Raw genomic sequence first — 17029 nt, forward strand, 5'->3', positions numbered from 1 at the left:
ACAGACAACACACGTCAACAACATCCCGAAGCAAAAAGATTGGGCCAAGCGGGAAAGAATTCTAGGGATTTTAAGAATTCTTACTTCAAATAACGAAACATAATTTTACACAATTAACGACGAATCAAATAAGAAAGCTACTGTGGTGTGTGAAAAACTTTTAGTGAACCGACACTCTGGGTAATTTTAACTATTTGTAATTATTTTAATTAACTGGAACGTGGCTATCTTGGACAAAGTGAAGTTTTGTGTGTTGGTGATTTCTTTTTCTACTATAAATGCCTCTGATGATGGCTCCGTGGTGAGCCGAAACATGTAAGGCAGGTGGTGACGAGGTGGAAAACTTGAAAAAAGTGTCACATTTGACGGAAGGAACTTGATTGTTAATTGGTTAGTGTGACGGACCAGAATGAAAGACCTTAAACTTAAAAATGTTGCTAACTATAGGCCTATGTCACTGCTAACTTCCTTTTCTAAGATAATCAATAAATTTATGTATGCAAGACTCATTAAGCATATCGAGACAAATAATATGCTGGCCCAAGAACAATATGGTTTCAGGTCTCACTCTTTGACTGAGTAGGTGTCCTTTTCATTGATAGATAGCATCCCACACGCTATGAATAAGTTAATGGTAGGAGGTATATTTTGTGATCTTCAAAAAGCGTTTGACTGTGTCAATCACAAAATATTATTGGACAAGTTAATATTTTATGGAATAGAAGGAAAATTTAAAACACTCATAGAATGTTATCTAATGGAGAGATATCAAAAAGTTGTAACAGGCAACAGATTTGACTGAAGAACAAAAACAATAATATAGTACTTTTTGCAGATGACACGAGTATTATAGTAACTGACACAAACAAGCTAGATTTTGAAATTAATCTTAATCAAACTCTTAAAGACATTGATGCATAGTTTAATGCTAATTTGCTCAATTTGAATTTTAACAAATCTCAGTATGCTGAATTTCATTCCATGAATTATTATAACATTACTTCCAAAATTGTAGATGATCAAATGAAATTAATCAAGGCATCAGATACAAAATTTTTAGGTTTAATCATTGATGATCCTCACATGGAAACATATTGACTATGTTATCAATAAAATTTCAAGGTCACGTTATGCATTGAGAAAAATAAAGCATTTTATTCCATTAGATTCATTAAAGTCCATTTATTTTGCCCACATACATTCGATCTTAAGCTATGGCATAATCTTTTGGGGTGGCGCTTCCTGTGCTGGCAATGTTTTTATACTACAAAAGAAGGCTATTAGAATTATCACGGATTCTGGTTCCAGAGTGTCTTGTAGACATTTATTTGAGATGCTTGAAATAATGACATTCTATTCTCAATTCATATACTCATTAATTTTATTTACGATTAATACTATCCATCTTTTCAATTCTATTAATGAGATTCACAAGTATAAAACCAGATCTCTTAATAATCTCTATTTACCTTCTGTAAACTTAACAAAATACAGTAAGGGTGCATATATAGCAGGTATTAAAGCCTTTAATCATTTACCTCAAGCTTTAAAAGGGTTGACTTCTGACGTGCTAAATTTTAAGAGAGCACTGAAGAGATTTTTACTTCATCATTCTTTTTATTCTATGAAAGAATATTATCAACTGGTTAAACGTATTATAGCTTAACAATTGTAATATACTTTTAGTCTAGAAATCTGCAGCAGTCCTATTTAAGATATTAGGAGCAACTACTGGATTGGATTAATGAATTTGAATATAGAAATTAGAATTTTAATAGTTTTAAATGTGTTTTGAAGTATATACTGTATGGATATATGGGAGTTAAATATGATGATGATGATATTATAAACATAATGGGTCATAGGTGTGTAATTTTGTGACTGTATTTGATTTAGTTAATATAGGTATTTTATATTAAATAATGTAAATACGAGTTTTATACTAAGTTATTTTTAAGTATATCTATTAACTGAAATATTATTAAATTCTTTTACCTTATAATATTATTTATGTTTATAGGTTGATGTAACTGACTTTGTTTGATTGACTCGTGCAATTTTGTATGTGCATGTTGATGTATCTGTATTCAAAAGGACCATTTCCACATCCCGGTTTGTTAACCTGTATGGATATACAGTAAAACTTGGTTATAGCAACATCGGTTTCTGCGACACCTTGTCTATTGCGTCAAATATTCAATGGTACGAACTAATTCCTCATAAAGCAACTGTTTTTATACCTTGCTTAGTACGACATGCACAAATGCATCAACCTCGTATGTAACGTCATTTTCATTCCTGAATTTCTCTGATATCGTGGGAAAGTTCGATGTGTCTGCCCACCCTCACTTTCTCTACTTGCTGACGTGACTGTCCTGGAAGAATACGACCGCGGGCTGCAAGAGGAGCGTGGGTTTTATGCGAAAACAAGGGTGTGGGATGGGACTGCGTGAACAGTGCAAGAGGATGCGGCAATTGTTAACTGCATCCTTTCCTAGAATCTTGTCTAACAGGACCTCACATTGTCTACTTACCCTATAGTGTTCCTGCCTAAACCCAGAGAAGTGCAGTAGTGAAAACATGGCAATGAAAAGGAAAGTTTTAAGCACTGAAGAGAAAGTTAAAGTGATTCGTGAAATAGAAAATGGAAGTAAAAAAGCTGATGTATGCCGCGAATTTGGTTTGGTGAATTCTACAGTACAAATGATATGGAGAATCCATATTAATTCCACGTTAATGTTACGTTAGTCTGTACTTAACTACGTATTTCACTAAAAATGCAACATTTTAACTCGGTTTTTGGTAGATTTTTACGTGACTAACATAAGGCTACTGTGGAAGTGCCCATTTCAGTTACAACGACATTCGTTTATAACGACACTATTTTTAGGTCCCTTTGATGACGTTATAACCAAGTTCTACTGTATATGGAAAATAAAATGAAATGTAAATGTGAACATAATGAACAGGCAGCTGCATACAGCTGACACTGGATGGTCCTCCAGCTTGGGGGTTGGATATAAGTGTAACAACTCCTTGCTGTAGGGATCAGCATGGTACAAAACATTAAACAGGGTGGACTTCGTACGATCCTGTGAACATAGTAATGAACCTTTGGACTCCATTAAATGCTAGAACTTTCTTTAGTAACTGAGAATTAGTTACTTAGACTTCCTTTGAATGTTTTTCCAGCCACAGTTAAACTACATACCTCAGCCTTCTCTGAGTGAGAATTGTGGAATTCTGTCTCGAACCAGGGCTCCTCAGCACTCTTCTTGCTCAAGTAGCCAAATGAACGTTCCCTTGCTCGTTTTTTCCTCTCTGTCTCTTGTTGTGCAAACTTCACTGTTACCTGCTGTGCCTCATCTTCTCCAGACAAATCTGCCGAGAATCAAGAACTCAACTATTATCTGTCAAAGCGGCCTCCGTGGTCTAGGGGTAACGTTTCCACCTCATGGCTCAAGGTACGCGGGTTCAAACCCGGCGGAGGTCGTGGAATTTTTAAGGGCGGAAAAATTCAGGGAACAAGTCCTCCGGGAGGGACTTTAAGCTGTGGGTTCCGTGTCGTAGATTTACGGCACATAAAAGATCCTCATGTCTCTAGGAGATCTCTGAGCAAAATCAGGTAAAAAAAAAGTTTCCTGCCCAAGTAATTTCCAATGCCTCCGGTAGATGGGGAAGCATTCGGTACCGCAGCCAGCCTCGCTGGCTGAACGGGGCTGATGGCGAGTACCAGTACCGGCAGGGTATGGAGACTGGTAGAATATCAAAGGGGGACGTACAATAGACTATTAGTCGCGGTGCATGGAGAAACCCACCCCCTTCAATAATAATAATAATAATAATAAAAATTATTATCTGTCAACCAATCAGAACAGTATTATCTTCTGGGATGTGACACCATATACTCTAGTAGCAATTTAGTGATGTTCTTAGCGATGTACTGTCTCCATCTTCTGGGTCAAAGAGTAAGCTATGCAAGGCTCAATTTGCTCCTTGCTTCTTGCTGGCTTGACTTAGTTTTGACCCTGAAGATAGAGGCGGTAGGTTCCTGCAAAATGTCAGATAACTTTAGCAGACTACACAGCAGCACATTGCAGAGGACAGTGCTCTTTAAAAGGCTTTTCTGTTTGTTCATTTATGATAGTCACAGAATTGTCAGCAATGTGGTTTCTGGACTGCTTACCCTCTCCTTGATCCTTTGCCTCTTCTTTAGCACGTTTATCTGACTTATCCAGGTAAGGGAAGGAAGGACGCAGATGTACGATGCCACGTAATGGGGTGATGTGTAGTTCTCTGTCGTGGTACATGGCCACAGCATATTTGCTTGTGTCAGGCAGCGCACGTGTAGACTGCAATATCTGCTTATCCATGATGTCACTGTCAGAAAACACAGCAAGTGAATACCTCTATGTCTAAACACCACAGCATGGAGATATACTGGCATAGTGGAGTTAAAGCCACACATTTCTAGACATAAAGGTAAAGGTAAATCTATCCCTGTTACAGTTCATGGAGGCCCATACGTTTGTGAGACATTGAAAACTCCCACATTTTCTAGACAATTGACTCACAGATGGTGGTGAGGTTGTCAGCTTTACACGTCATCCACCCTTTAACCCCAGAAAGATTCATGGAACTCATTTCTGTTAGAGGCTGAGTCGACCCCAGGGCCATAGTGAGTTTCAAAGGATTAGGTCAATTGAAAAAACCAATGACCTCATTGGGAACTGAACCCGCAAACTTCCGGGCTGTAGCATAGTGCCTCAACCCACTAGGCTACTGCATGCCCCCACATTCTAGACACACAGATACCAAAACAATGCAGAACAAGTGACACACAGAGCTTTGCATCTGAGATAAAAGAGGAACTGAAAGGTCAGTGGATGACAACAATTCTACCAACTTCTTAAAGAACTTCTCTTCAGTCTTCTTCTCATTCTTGCTGCCAGCAATGCCATCCACATTGCACGCTATCTGCTCGCCTTTGCTTGTGTCATAGTTGGTGCTACGCAGGTCCAGTGCCAGCTCCAGCTTAACCTCTTGGTGCTCGGGTTTGATACAGCTCTGCAAGCATAGACAGATGCATGCATACAGCATCATTTTGAAATGCTGTGCAGTCTCAACTTGTATGCAAACAACTACAGCAGTGTCAAAAAGAAAGCAAGTGTATAAACTGGCACAGTCCTCACCATTGTTATTAGGGCCTTGAGAAGATCAATGCATTCAAACACCTGCACTATGAATACAAAGGTCACTAAATGACCTATTCATTAATTCCTGGACTGTATTAAATGTCATTCAGTTAGAACTAAACATATGCTAACGGTGGCTTAATATTTAGGTTTCAAAATCTAATTAATCAATTCATTAATTTCATACCACATTGCTGCAACAGATGCACATGTCCTATGAACAGTACAGTGATGTCTGAGGAGTAATGTCAGATGTGACTAGAAACAAACTTCCAAATTACTGCAGCTTGTCTGAATTAAGGTATGTTAATAGACACTCAGTTAGAAGGCTTTTCGTTGCCTTATGAATATTGGTTAGGGGATGGGATATATAGCACTGTGCTATGGGCTGGATGGTTAGGGTTAGATTTCCAGCAGAAGGAAGATTTTTCTCTCCACAGCGTCCAGAGTGGCTCTTGGATCCACCCAACCTCCTATCCAACAGGTACTGGGGGCGGTTTCTCTGGGGCTAAAGCGGCTGGGGCGTGGAGCTGACCACTCACCTCCATCTATTGCCAAGGTCAAGAATGATGGAACTATACTTTCACTCCCCCATATGTCTTCATGGCACAGTGCCTAATAAATTAAGTGAAGGGGCAACTTTACCTTTATGAACGTCTCTTGAGGTATATTTAACAGTATTACAATGTTCAGTCATTTATGAAAACCTCAATAAAGAATCTAGGAATTTTTAAACAACACGGTGCTCGTTTTCTTTTAACGTTTATTATTTACCTCTGGGGTGCTACCTTTTAAACTTCGGAATTCATAAAACTACTTATTTTATCATGCCAGTACCTGTATAACTCTGGAGTCATCATAGCTAACGCCCCTTGGCCGCACTGGATACTGGTAAAGGAACAACTTCTCTGCCAACACTTTGGACAAATATACAGGAATCTGTCAACAGCAAGCAACACATTATTTCACGTGTCGTATAACCAAACTAATGCACGCTGTGCAACAGTAATCTTCGTATTGCGCATAGCGTCAAAACTAATTTCAATCCAGTTCTCATAATATATTTTTGTACCTCTTGTATAACCGGATCATCATCTTCTTGCATTATAATTTAGAAACAATTCTGAATGTTATAATAACATTTGCACCACGCTACTAACTCCAACGCAATCGCATACACCTGAATACCCTGAAGTTATACACGACAATGGCTGCGACCGCTACGAATCGCATCGAGTTCAGCTGATTTCTTCGGGTCTCCTAGCTTTAGCTCAGTTACAGAGGTGTGTGTAATTCAGTTGTCATCCTGTTGTAATTATTAGGTCGTTTGTGCGTCGTTTTGTACTGAGGTTATTCTTTGTTTTTTGCTGTGAAAACGGATCGAACCCCCGCATGGACAAAAAAGAAAACGGAGAAATAATCACTGTAATTTACTGATACTCGTTATTCAAGGATGTGATCATAAATGTCATAAGGTAGCGCTTCACATTTTTGTATGCACTCCGCGGTTTAAGTTAGGGCATTAGTGTAACAACATTCCTGGTAGTCGGGGAAAAGGGTAAGAGTATGTACCCGTTGCACTAGTTCACATGCTCAAAGCTTCACACTGTTTTATTCTACGGGAACAGAGTTTTTGAGAAGCCAGTAGTTGCTCAAACACACAAGAATTTCTCATCATTTAAAGGAACCTGTTGGTTCGTTACCGTGTTCACAAGAGCCCGCAAATGGTCTGCAACCTTAGCTAAATTAATCCAGTCAACTCCCCCCTGCCCTGTTTCTCAAAGATCTATTCTAATATCATATAAACATCTGCATATTCCAAATGATCTGTAGCCACCAGGTTTTCCTACTCTTCTCCCATGTGTGTACGTGCCCTGCCAATCTCATTCTTGATGTTCTTGATCATTCCAATAATATTATGCAAGGAGTAGATGTTATGAAGCTCCTCATTATGCAGTGATTGCCAACATTAAACACCAAAAGTGGTCACATGATCATTATTAGTGTAAAATGCAGAAACCTTTTTACTTTTATTTGCAGAAATCAAGATAACTTGTCAGTGCAAAGATGTTTAATTATTATTATTAGCTACATGATACAAATAGAGAAAAAGGTAACAGCAATATGGACATCAGGCTTCAAAATATTAATGAATGTTTCATTTCTGTGAGTTCTACATGTAGATATACAAGTGTGTGGTTTAAAGCGTTAACAACAGACATTCAGTGTACATGTGCAGTGTTTACGAAAGATTGATCACGCCATTTGGAGTACAGTTCAGACACTGGGACTGGGGGGGGGACTAGAATATCTGTCAGAAACAGGGAATGTTGTGATGAGAAGTTTGGATGTTTTGTTCATTTTTTCATGCAAACCATAACAGGGCTTTTAACCCTTGGACCACCAAGCCTTGCCACAGAACCATGTGCTAGAAACACCATGGTTGCCTGGGGATAAATGCAGTTGCAAAGGAAACCCACAGTATTTCCTCAAACAAACTTCAAATGACCACAGATACAGATCAAATGAAAGCCTGCTCTTTGCCTTAAATATCAGCATGTCACACTTAATGCCATCTATTAACAGATGTATAAAGGTAAAATTGTTCCTGTACTTAACTTATTAACCACTATGCCATGAAGGCATATGCGGGAGTGGATGTATAGATCCACATTTTCTTGACCTCAGCACTAGTTGAAGGTGAGCGGTCAGCTTCGTGCCCCTGCCATTTTACCCCTGGGGAAGGCCCCCCTCCAGTACCCATTGGACAGGAGGTTGGATGGATCACAGGGCCAGTCTGGATGACGTAGAGAAATGAAAATTCTGGACCCCATCAGGACTCAAACTCTGATGCCTTGGTTGTCCTGCCCATAGCCAGTCTCTATACCACCTACACTTAGTGACTGTACTATTGATTAACACTGAGCCAGTCTTATTGGCCGTGAATTTTTTTTTAACACAAGTACCCCAAGCCAGTTAAATCAGCCTATGGCATGTAAAGAGTTAAAATGCACAACAGTTTATACACATGTAACATTAAGATTCATACCAATTCAAGAGGGTTTTGATGCTGGTGTATAACACTCAGGTTTACTGACTTTTTGGACTTTGTTCAACATCTGGAAGTCTAAAGGACACAAAGTTTTGGACATTGGATCTGTTTCCATCAGGTGAAAGGGTAGGTGGGCCCTATGTAGAGGCAGGTTAGAATACCTCCACTGTGGCCCTGCAAGTTGTTGGAGGAGAAGAAAAGAGAACCTGGTGCCTGGGGGTATAACTGGGCCACTTTGTCACTGGGGGATGTAAATACAGGGATCTGGTCCTCTAGGTTGTAGGTTGGGTGCAAGGCAGACAACCTTGCTGTGTAAAAAAATTGCTGTTAAATCTAAAGAAGTGAAAACCAGATGGTTTAATTGAACACAAATCTGGTAGAATCTTCTTAGAGAGGCTCTGGTTCAACAAGGGCTGTTGTGGCATTGATGATAATGACAATGATGATTAAACGATGGGTGGCATTCTGTTGGGTCCATTAGAGCTAAACTCAATCACTGGATCAGCAATTCAGATTTTACTTTTTCTAACAGACCAAACATAGTAAGTACCACCCATCCTTTCACCTGAGGGTGGAAATGGGTGCAGGTTCCAAAACAGCGTGTTCCTTAGATTGCCAGGTTATGAGCAAAGTCCAAAATTAAGTTTGTTGTTAGTTTTAGTGCCCCTAATTGCAGGTTTATTTCTTCCAGAACAGCTCGGGGCTTTGTAGCTGATCTGTAGGCAAAGACATCTGAGAAACTAATATTACAAGATGACATCAATGTTTGACCAATATGAACAAGCTTCACAACGTTTCAAAGGCACAGGGGGTTCAACAATTCGACCTGAGATGGTAAGGACACAAATTAACGTACACTGAACGTCCATTAAACCTTTCAATCCTGTTTATGTTATTTATTCAGGGTCTTGTATAACGTGATGAGAATAATCAAAATGTAAGTATAAATATAGTGCAGAATTGCATATTCTCCTTTGTGTAAGTGAAAATGACTATTATTTCAGACACTGTCCATTTCTTGGGTTTTTGCAAAGACAGTGCCTTGGAAACTGGTCTGTTTCCATCATCATGCCTAAGGGAGGAGAAGTTCCAGGTCATTTGGGCCCATTAGAAGGAGCTGGTCTCAATCATGGGGCACCAAAAGTATATAAAAGTTGAGTGTCATCATTATACATGGCGTGTTAACCAAGTAATGAGATTGGTTTTGTATTGCGAGAACTGGGAATATTGTGGCACTAAGACCAATGCAAGATAACATCTACATCCCTGCTCTGCCTTCAGCCCAAATTTGAACTTGCTAGCATGAATACATGTGGTTTGTGTAGATGCATGTTTTGTTACAGCATCACAAAAGTGGAGAAGAATAATCTCGAATAACGTCATGCAGTCAAGTTTTGTGTCAGGCTGGGGGAGGGTGCTACCTATACCTATGAAAAGATTCAGAAAGCATTTCATAATGATTCCCTGCCATGTGCTAAAGTATTTCGGTGGCACAAAAACTTTGTAAATGGGCAAGAAACGGCGAAAGATGAATTGCAATATTGATGCCCCTCCTATATGAGAACAAGCACTAATGTTGAACAAGTGAGGACTTCCATTCATCAAGATCAGTGTTTGACAGTTTGAATGATTACCAATGAACTCAATGAATGTACAGTCCACCAAAAGTCACACAAGATTTGAACATGAGTGAAGTGTGTGAAAAGATGATTCCAGAAAATTTGAATAATGATCAAAAAGCACGTTGAAACAAGTTGGCAGAAATGCTTGAGTGGCTCAAAACTGAACCACATTTTCTTAGTCAGGTCATAACAGGTGACGAAAGTTAGTTTTTTTTAATATGTCCCTGAAACCAAAAGGCAGACTGAGGAATAGCACATGCCACTGTCTCCAGGAAAGAAGAAAGCTTGCATGAGCAAATCAGGAATCAACACAATGGTCACCATTTCCTTTTTAAATTCTTGTGGGTTAGTTCATAAAGAATTTGTACTGCTTCGTGTCACAGTGAATCTTGATGTCGTGGACCATCTGAGAAAGAAGGTGATGCAAGTTCGAATGGAAATTGCAGACGATCCTTCAAGCTTCATCATGACAACCCCCTCGTGCACAAGGCATTGTCAGTTCGTGAATTTCTGGCGAAAAAGTGCATTCCCATGCTTCCATAGGCTCCCTTTTCTCCAGATTTTTCACCTTGTGATTTTTACTTTTTCCCAAAATTGAAATTGAGAGATGAGGGCTATCATTTTCAAACACTTGACAGCATTCAGAAGGCTGTAACCAGTGCCATGAAGACCATCAAGACCCTAACAGAAGCTGACCTCCAGTCCTGCTATTAGGCGTGAAAAATTCATGTAGCCAAATGTGTTGCATCAGATGGATGTTATTTACATGCCTCATGCCTGAGAATTACATTGTAGTTCATTCCAAAAAATGGGTTGTAAGTAAAAAAAAAGACATAAGTGGAGTTCATTATGATGTGAGATGAGTAAGGTTGCATTCATGGAGGTGGAGATTCAGATCAGTTTTTCAATATTTTAAACCGTTTTATGCTGTAATTCTATTGCGTTTCTTTTAAAATCAATAAAGTGATGTCAGGTAACATGCGAAGGTCATTCAGAAAGTAAAGACTGTTTTGTGATTAGAAAAATAAATAATATTTTAAAAAATATTTTACATAATTACTATAGACAGATGTTATTGCGATGAAGGCAGAGAGCTGGATATGGGCAGGGCATGTAGTATGGTTGCAAGAAAAGAGAAGTGCAAGCAGAAGTATGGCAAGAAGACTTCAAGGAACGAGTCCACTAGGAAGACCTAGATGTAAATGGGAAGACATTATTAAAATGAATCTTCGAAAAATAGGATAGTGGATTGTGGACTGGATTCATCTGGCTAAGGATGGGGACTGGTGGCAGGCTCCTGCAGACATGATAATGAGGCTTCAGGTTCCCTTAAGATGCTGGGTATTTCTAGAGTGTCTGAGCAACTGCTGGCTTCTCAAGGATTCATCTCCATGGAGTTGGTTAGCTAATTAGCTGTAGACAAAAGCAGAGGCAAAGATTATTATCCCCTGGGTTTCGCCCTTGTACAAGTTGTACATGGAAAGGATACAGCTGCTTCTCACCCAATGTACACCACCAGACTGTTATGATGAGAGAAGCCTGTCTCTTGTGTGATGTGAGGATCACTAGTCAGTGGTTTAGCATGTGTATGAAGTAGCGCTCTTACTCACTCAACAGTGATGTTTTGTCAAAATTATAATGTGAAATAAGGTTACACTATGACATGACAGTATAGCCTACCCACAAGAACTTTGTTTGCATTTCTGATAATTCTTCTTGTGTTTTCTACATGAAGTGGTATTGACATGGTTCTTATTGGTTATGTGTGTTTCGCAGAGCACGACGGGGTTCATACATATGAAGCTAGAGGAGGAGCCCCCAATTTTCAGCAAACAGAAGGTGAACTTCTCACCAAAGGACCGCATCACTCATCTGGCAGTGAGCAGTGAATTACTTGTGCTCACCATGGCGAACAACATCCTGCTGAGGATAGATCTAAGGAAGCCCGACAACTCCCAGGGTAATGATGTCCCATTGTTTCTTGTTTAATTTGTTTACTGTTCCTTGGGGAGACTGGGTATGCAGAACGTTGATCAGAAGCCCAAGGAAATAGAGGTCACTTGGAAGACCTAGTTATAGTTGGGAGGATAAATAGATATTAATTTTTTTTAATGCTAGTGGGGTGGGACTAAGTCCCTTGTACTGTGGCCACTTCTGGCCTATTGTACCGGCCCCACATGATAGGTGAAGGTGATTGTGGAGCAATTGGTGGAATGAAGATTGGCAGTGAAAACCAAAGTACTCTGAGAAAACCTGCCCCAGCGCCACTTTTTCCACCACAAATCCCACTTTACCAGACCCGGGATTGAACCTGTGCTGCCGCAGTGGGAAGCCAGCGACTAACCGCTTGAGCTGTGGCGTGGCCTTTAAATAGATGTTAGAGAAACAGGGTGTGACATTGTGGACTGGATTCAGCTGGCTCAGGATGGTGTCCATGTGCAGATCTTAATAAATGTGTTTGAGTTGCGTAAAACAAGGAACCTGTTTATCATCCTGATAGTTGTATGCTCTCAATGAGACAGTTACAGCTAGCAGAAGCTTTGACTTGAGATTTTAAGGGCAAACTGATAAATGTCAGAACAAATGAGATTTCCCCCTGAACATCATGGCATGTTGGGAGGGGTATATTACAACACCATCAGTATCCAAACTAAATTTCATGAGTCAAAGACATGAGACAGAAAAAAAAAATTACGGTCATGGGTTGTGTGCAGCACTTAAACAAGAATAACTGTGCTGACTTAGGCTAGGAACAAATTACCTGACTGACCAACTGACCAGACTAAGTGCTGAAAGGTAGCATGCTAGATGAATGGTAAATTGGAAACAAGTTGGAAGGAGGAGGTTGTAGTGTAAGTTGAGAAGTGTCCTGGCCTTTGCCTACTGAGGAAAACCACAAGATTCCTCAGCGAGGATAGTGGTGTCCTAACCGAGATTTGAACTAAGTGCCCCCTAAATATGAATCTGCATTGCAGACACTACACCAACCCACCTGGTGTAAGGTGGGTAGTATTCCTGCTTCACATTCAGGTAGTCCTGTGTTTGTATCTCTGCCTGGGGACCATCTGTTGACTGGTTTTCGCAGCTTCAGTCCCTCCAGACGCATGCTGGGATAGTAACTGAAAGTCCGCCTGCTCTGTGAACCAGGATACGTTATACCCTGTTTATGCAACTGTACAGAAGAAAAGCCCAGTCTAGGTATATTTGAATTTCCCATCATCACATGCTACAAGCTGGAAGGTCACAGGTTTGATCCCTGATGAGGGGATTGGATTTCTCAATTGACCTAACCCTTCCAGCCCCACTATGGCCCTCTGATTGACTCAGCCTGTAACAAAAATTAGTACCAGGAGTCTTCCTGGGAGTAGGGGACGGCCAGCCAGTGCATGAGGCTGACAACCTCACTGCCATCTGTGTGAGGCAATTGGCTAGAAAATGTGGGAGCCTTGATGTCTCACAACCCTGTGGGCCCCCACGGCCTGTTACTGGTATAATTTTACCTTTACATATGAATAAGAGATGTCTGCTGAAAATAGAATGTACTAATTATGTTGATCATAACTTCTTTGGACCTGGTTTGCTATTTCCTCTGTGCCACAAGTGACTGGCAGAGATTTCCAGAACTCAAAAAGCCAATAAATGAACACTGAATAGTAAATTAGTCATCATCCAAAGTTTTTCGTTTACCACTGGTAACAAGGCAGTCACATTTTGTCAGCCCTTCAAATAAACATGATATCTAACTAACACACCCTCCCCCCACCCCAATGAATTTGAGCCCTTCTTGAAAAGTCACCAGTTGCTGAGTTACTTAAGAATATCCCAACAATTTGTGGAACCTGAAGGTGCATCACAGTATACACAACAGTCTGCCACTGGTCCCTGCCCTTAGCCAGGCAAGTCCAGCCAATACTTCTCCATCCTCTTTCTCTAAGATTCATTTTAGTATTATCCTCCCACCTACGTCTAGCTATTCCTAGTGGTCTCTTTCCTACTGGTTTTCCTGCTAGAACCCCATATGCCTTCTTCTGTCCCATGCATGCTATATTCCCTCTGCATCTCATCCTTCTTATGATGAATGTATTGGTTAATGTCAGTGTTGGATGTTTGCTATGACATGTTTCTATGCTGTATCTTGACAGAGATCGAGCTGGGAAAGTATATGTCACATTTGAAGCTGAATGACTTATTTTTGGATCCCTTGGGGCATCATTTACTGCTGAGCTTCTCCTCAAGAAACACAGAGACTCCTGCAGAACTTCTCTACTTGTCCCACAAGACCACTAAACTCAAACAGGTCAGTTTGTCTCTCCAGCTCAAGTACAACTGTAGGCATATTACAGTGTTATCAGTCAACATTAAACAGTTTCAGGTTGGTAAATATGCATCAGTATATAATTTCCTTACCATTCCATATATTTTGAGAGTATCATCTTCTCCATGTCTTAATGGATTTGACAGTATACTGCCTGTACCAGCCTCAAAATCCTCTGTCATCACCTTATTCTTCATACTCTTCATCCTGTCTGTTTGCAGTCCCATGCCACCTTCAGCCGCCTGTCTTCACCCATTCTTTCTGCATGGCCTTTCCAGCTCTTCCTATATATAATAATCTCTTAAGTTATTTTCATATTGTAGTCTTCTGGGTTATGCAAGAAGCAGATTGGCATGTCAGTAACACTCTGGTCTAATACTTGGAAGGTGCTAGGTTCAGATCTTGGCCAGACACCAGCTACCTTGACTGTGGTTTTCCTCAGTCCATCCAGGGAAAAGCTGAGGTGGTACCTCTGTTAGGTCGTGATTGCTTCCTTTCAGATTCTTCATTTATTAGCTGTACCATTCAGTGCTGTAAAATAAATCTTTACCCCACCCATACCATGCAGTCCTCTAAGTATATTCAGTGGAATATACATATTTTTGTAACAACTTTAGTGATACTATAAGTAAAGCAGTGTGCTGAAGTTTGTCTTATGCTAATAACTATGGAACAAACTGGATGATTATCACATAAATGCTAAGGAAATTCTTGCTTTAAGAGTTAAATTATTTGACAATTTAAAGAAAGAAAGTTACGCTGTGGTTGGCTGTTATTGTCTGCTGTGGTGATACGTCATCTAGTTTCATAGGAACATCAACATTTCAGAGGAACTTGCAGTTCTCTCTTGTGCCTTGTGGTTAGAGGCAGATGATTCACGTGAAATGTTGACAGTGATTTACTAGATTAAGTGGCTACATATACCAGAATGCAGCAATCTTTGTATTCACCACCTTGAGAACCTCAGATATTTATTGTTTGTGTAGTTTTGTGTGCTGTGTTTTGTTTGAGCGTGGTGGTGTTTTATTTTGTGTGATGTGTGTTGTGTCTTATTGCAGCACTACTGCCACTGGCTAAAAACTCATTCGCAGTTAAAATAAATAATAGTAATAAATAATTCCTGCCATAAGGATTTCTTTATTGAGCTAATGCTTTTGTATTACCCACTGCATATACATTAACAATAAACTGCAAAATCCCTGCTATATCACGGTATTAATATTTTCACATCAGTCATCTTTGTGGTTCATGTACCACTGCGTCAATAAATGTTCGTGTATCAGATGTTTTATAAATTTGAATTCTCACATGTCTTGCATTTGTTTCCAGCCAAACAAATTCAAAGGGCATGAAATAACAGCTGTGGGTTGGAACTTTGGAAATGACTCCGACATTACAACTGGTCCCATCCTTCTTGGCACATCCAAGGGGCTCATATTTGAGACAGAGATTGCCCTGGATGGAGATCGAATCTTCCAGTCAAGCTTGGAGCAGTACTGGAGACAGGTAAGTAACAGTTCATGCATCTTTTGAAGCATATCTATGAAGTCAGAATAGTGACTAGGCCATGGGATGAATGACTGAGGAATCTGTCCTTTTGGGGCCCACATGGCATATTGAGTAGATATAGGGGTTTCATTTTCCCAGTGATAAAAATGGCTGGAATGTGAAACTGACCACTGACCTCCATCTAGTGCCAAGGTTAAGAATGCATGGAGCTCTGTATCCAGTCCTATGCATCCTAATGACATGGCACTTAACTAAGAACAGAGACAACTTTACCTGTAGCAAATGGATTAGAAGCATTAGGAAAGCAGCTAAGAAGGATTGGAAGGTTGGAACTTGGCAGGTTCAGTGTTCGCTGTTTTACTTTATCTGTGGTTTGTTTATTGACACATCCTTCAGTTTGGACTGTGTGGTGTCACAGAAAGGTGTTTTGCGATCTGATTGTGCTAATCTGTGTGCCTTAATGTCAGTAGCTTGAAACACTTGTCCTAAAAGCTTGTCATCCACTTTTCTTGTTTCCTGCTGCTTGCAGCTGCCGACCTACCTGCCTCTGTATGGAGCTCGAGAGGCAGACGGACTGGTAAATACAGTGAAGCTCATTCTGATTGTTGCTTGTATGCATTTTGGACGGGATAGTGGTCAGGGAGCATGGCAGAATAGGAACCGAACCTTATATACTCAGATACAAGACACTCGCTGAGATAAAAATCTTTGCTGTGTCACACCTCAAGCAGTTACTCACCAGCTGCGGTGGCCTGGGTTCAGCCCCAGGTCAAATCATGTGGAACATGTGGTGGACAAAGTGGCTGCAGAACTAACCCCACCCCCCCACCCCCAATTGCTTTGGTTTTCCTTTGCCATTCACCATTGCGCCAAATGCTCCATGTCCTTCATGTGTCATTCAGGGATGGTACGGTGGGCCATTTATTGCCTAAGCTTTGAGGACCTATGTCTTATACTATCCAAAAAATAAAGGAGAATCTTAATGATGTAAAAACTACATAATATGGGACAACTTATTATGTCTGCGTTGGATTTGACATTGTCACAGCTTTGACTATGGAGAGCACTGTCTTGTGGCATGTGACGCAGTGTAGCCTGGTAGAAGTGTACCAGTGTTTCAAAGGAATGTACTGCTATCATCTTCAGTGTGAAAGAGCAAATCAAGCAAGCATGCAGCAAATGAAATAGGCAGCTGCAATGGTAATGCTGTAGATTTGTGTCCGAGAGGCACTAAGTTCAAATGTCAGCTGGGACATTGCCTATCCCGACGGAGGTTTTTCGTGGTTTCCTCACTTCTAGAGGCAGATTCTGGGACAGTGCTCAGATTAGGCCATGG

At 40.3% G+C, this 17029-nt stretch overlaps 2 protein-coding genes across 6 annotated transcripts in view; one reads left to right on the forward strand and one right to left on the reverse strand.

The window, feature by feature from the left end:
* Positions 1 to 6387, reverse strand: part of LOC111873419 (DNA-directed RNA polymerase III subunit RPC5) — a 26150-nt gene extending 19763 nt beyond the window's left edge. The window contains exons 1-5 of the mRNA XM_023868127.2: positions 6268 to 6387; positions 6033 to 6134; positions 4907 to 5067; positions 4187 to 4380; positions 3212 to 3381 (exon numbers count right to left, since the gene is read on the reverse strand). Coding sequence (XP_023723895.1) covers positions 3212 to 3381; positions 4187 to 4380; positions 4907 to 5067; positions 6033 to 6134; positions 6268 to 6300 — 660 coding nt within the window. The 5' untranslated portion in view covers positions 6301 to 6387. The remainder of the gene's footprint in view (positions 1 to 3211; positions 3382 to 4186; positions 4381 to 4906; positions 5068 to 6032; positions 6135 to 6267) is intronic.
* An 8-nt stretch (positions 6388 to 6395) lies between these two features.
* Positions 6396 to 17029, forward strand: part of LOC111873418 (vacuolar protein sorting-associated protein 18 homolog) — an 82898-nt gene continuing 72264 nt past the window's right edge. The window contains exons 1-6 of one of the 5 annotated variants that reach the window (XM_023868123.2): positions 6396 to 6478; positions 8939 to 9081; positions 11646 to 11829; positions 14012 to 14166; positions 15514 to 15690; positions 16223 to 16270. In XM_023868123.2, the coding sequence (XP_023723891.1) occupies positions 9001 to 9081; positions 11646 to 11829; positions 14012 to 14166; positions 15514 to 15690; positions 16223 to 16270 (645 nt within the window). In that variant the 5' untranslated portion in view covers positions 6396 to 6478; positions 8939 to 9000. The other 4 variants (XM_023868124.2, XM_023868121.2, XM_023868122.2 and 1 more) reach the window with 4 other exon arrangements.

This window comes from Cryptotermes secundus, unplaced genomic scaffold, assembly GCF_002891405.2.
Source record: "Cryptotermes secundus unplaced genomic scaffold, Csec_1.0 scaffold276, whole genome shotgun sequence".
Taxonomy (NCBI): domain Eukaryota; kingdom Metazoa; phylum Arthropoda; class Insecta; order Blattodea; family Kalotermitidae; genus Cryptotermes; species Cryptotermes secundus.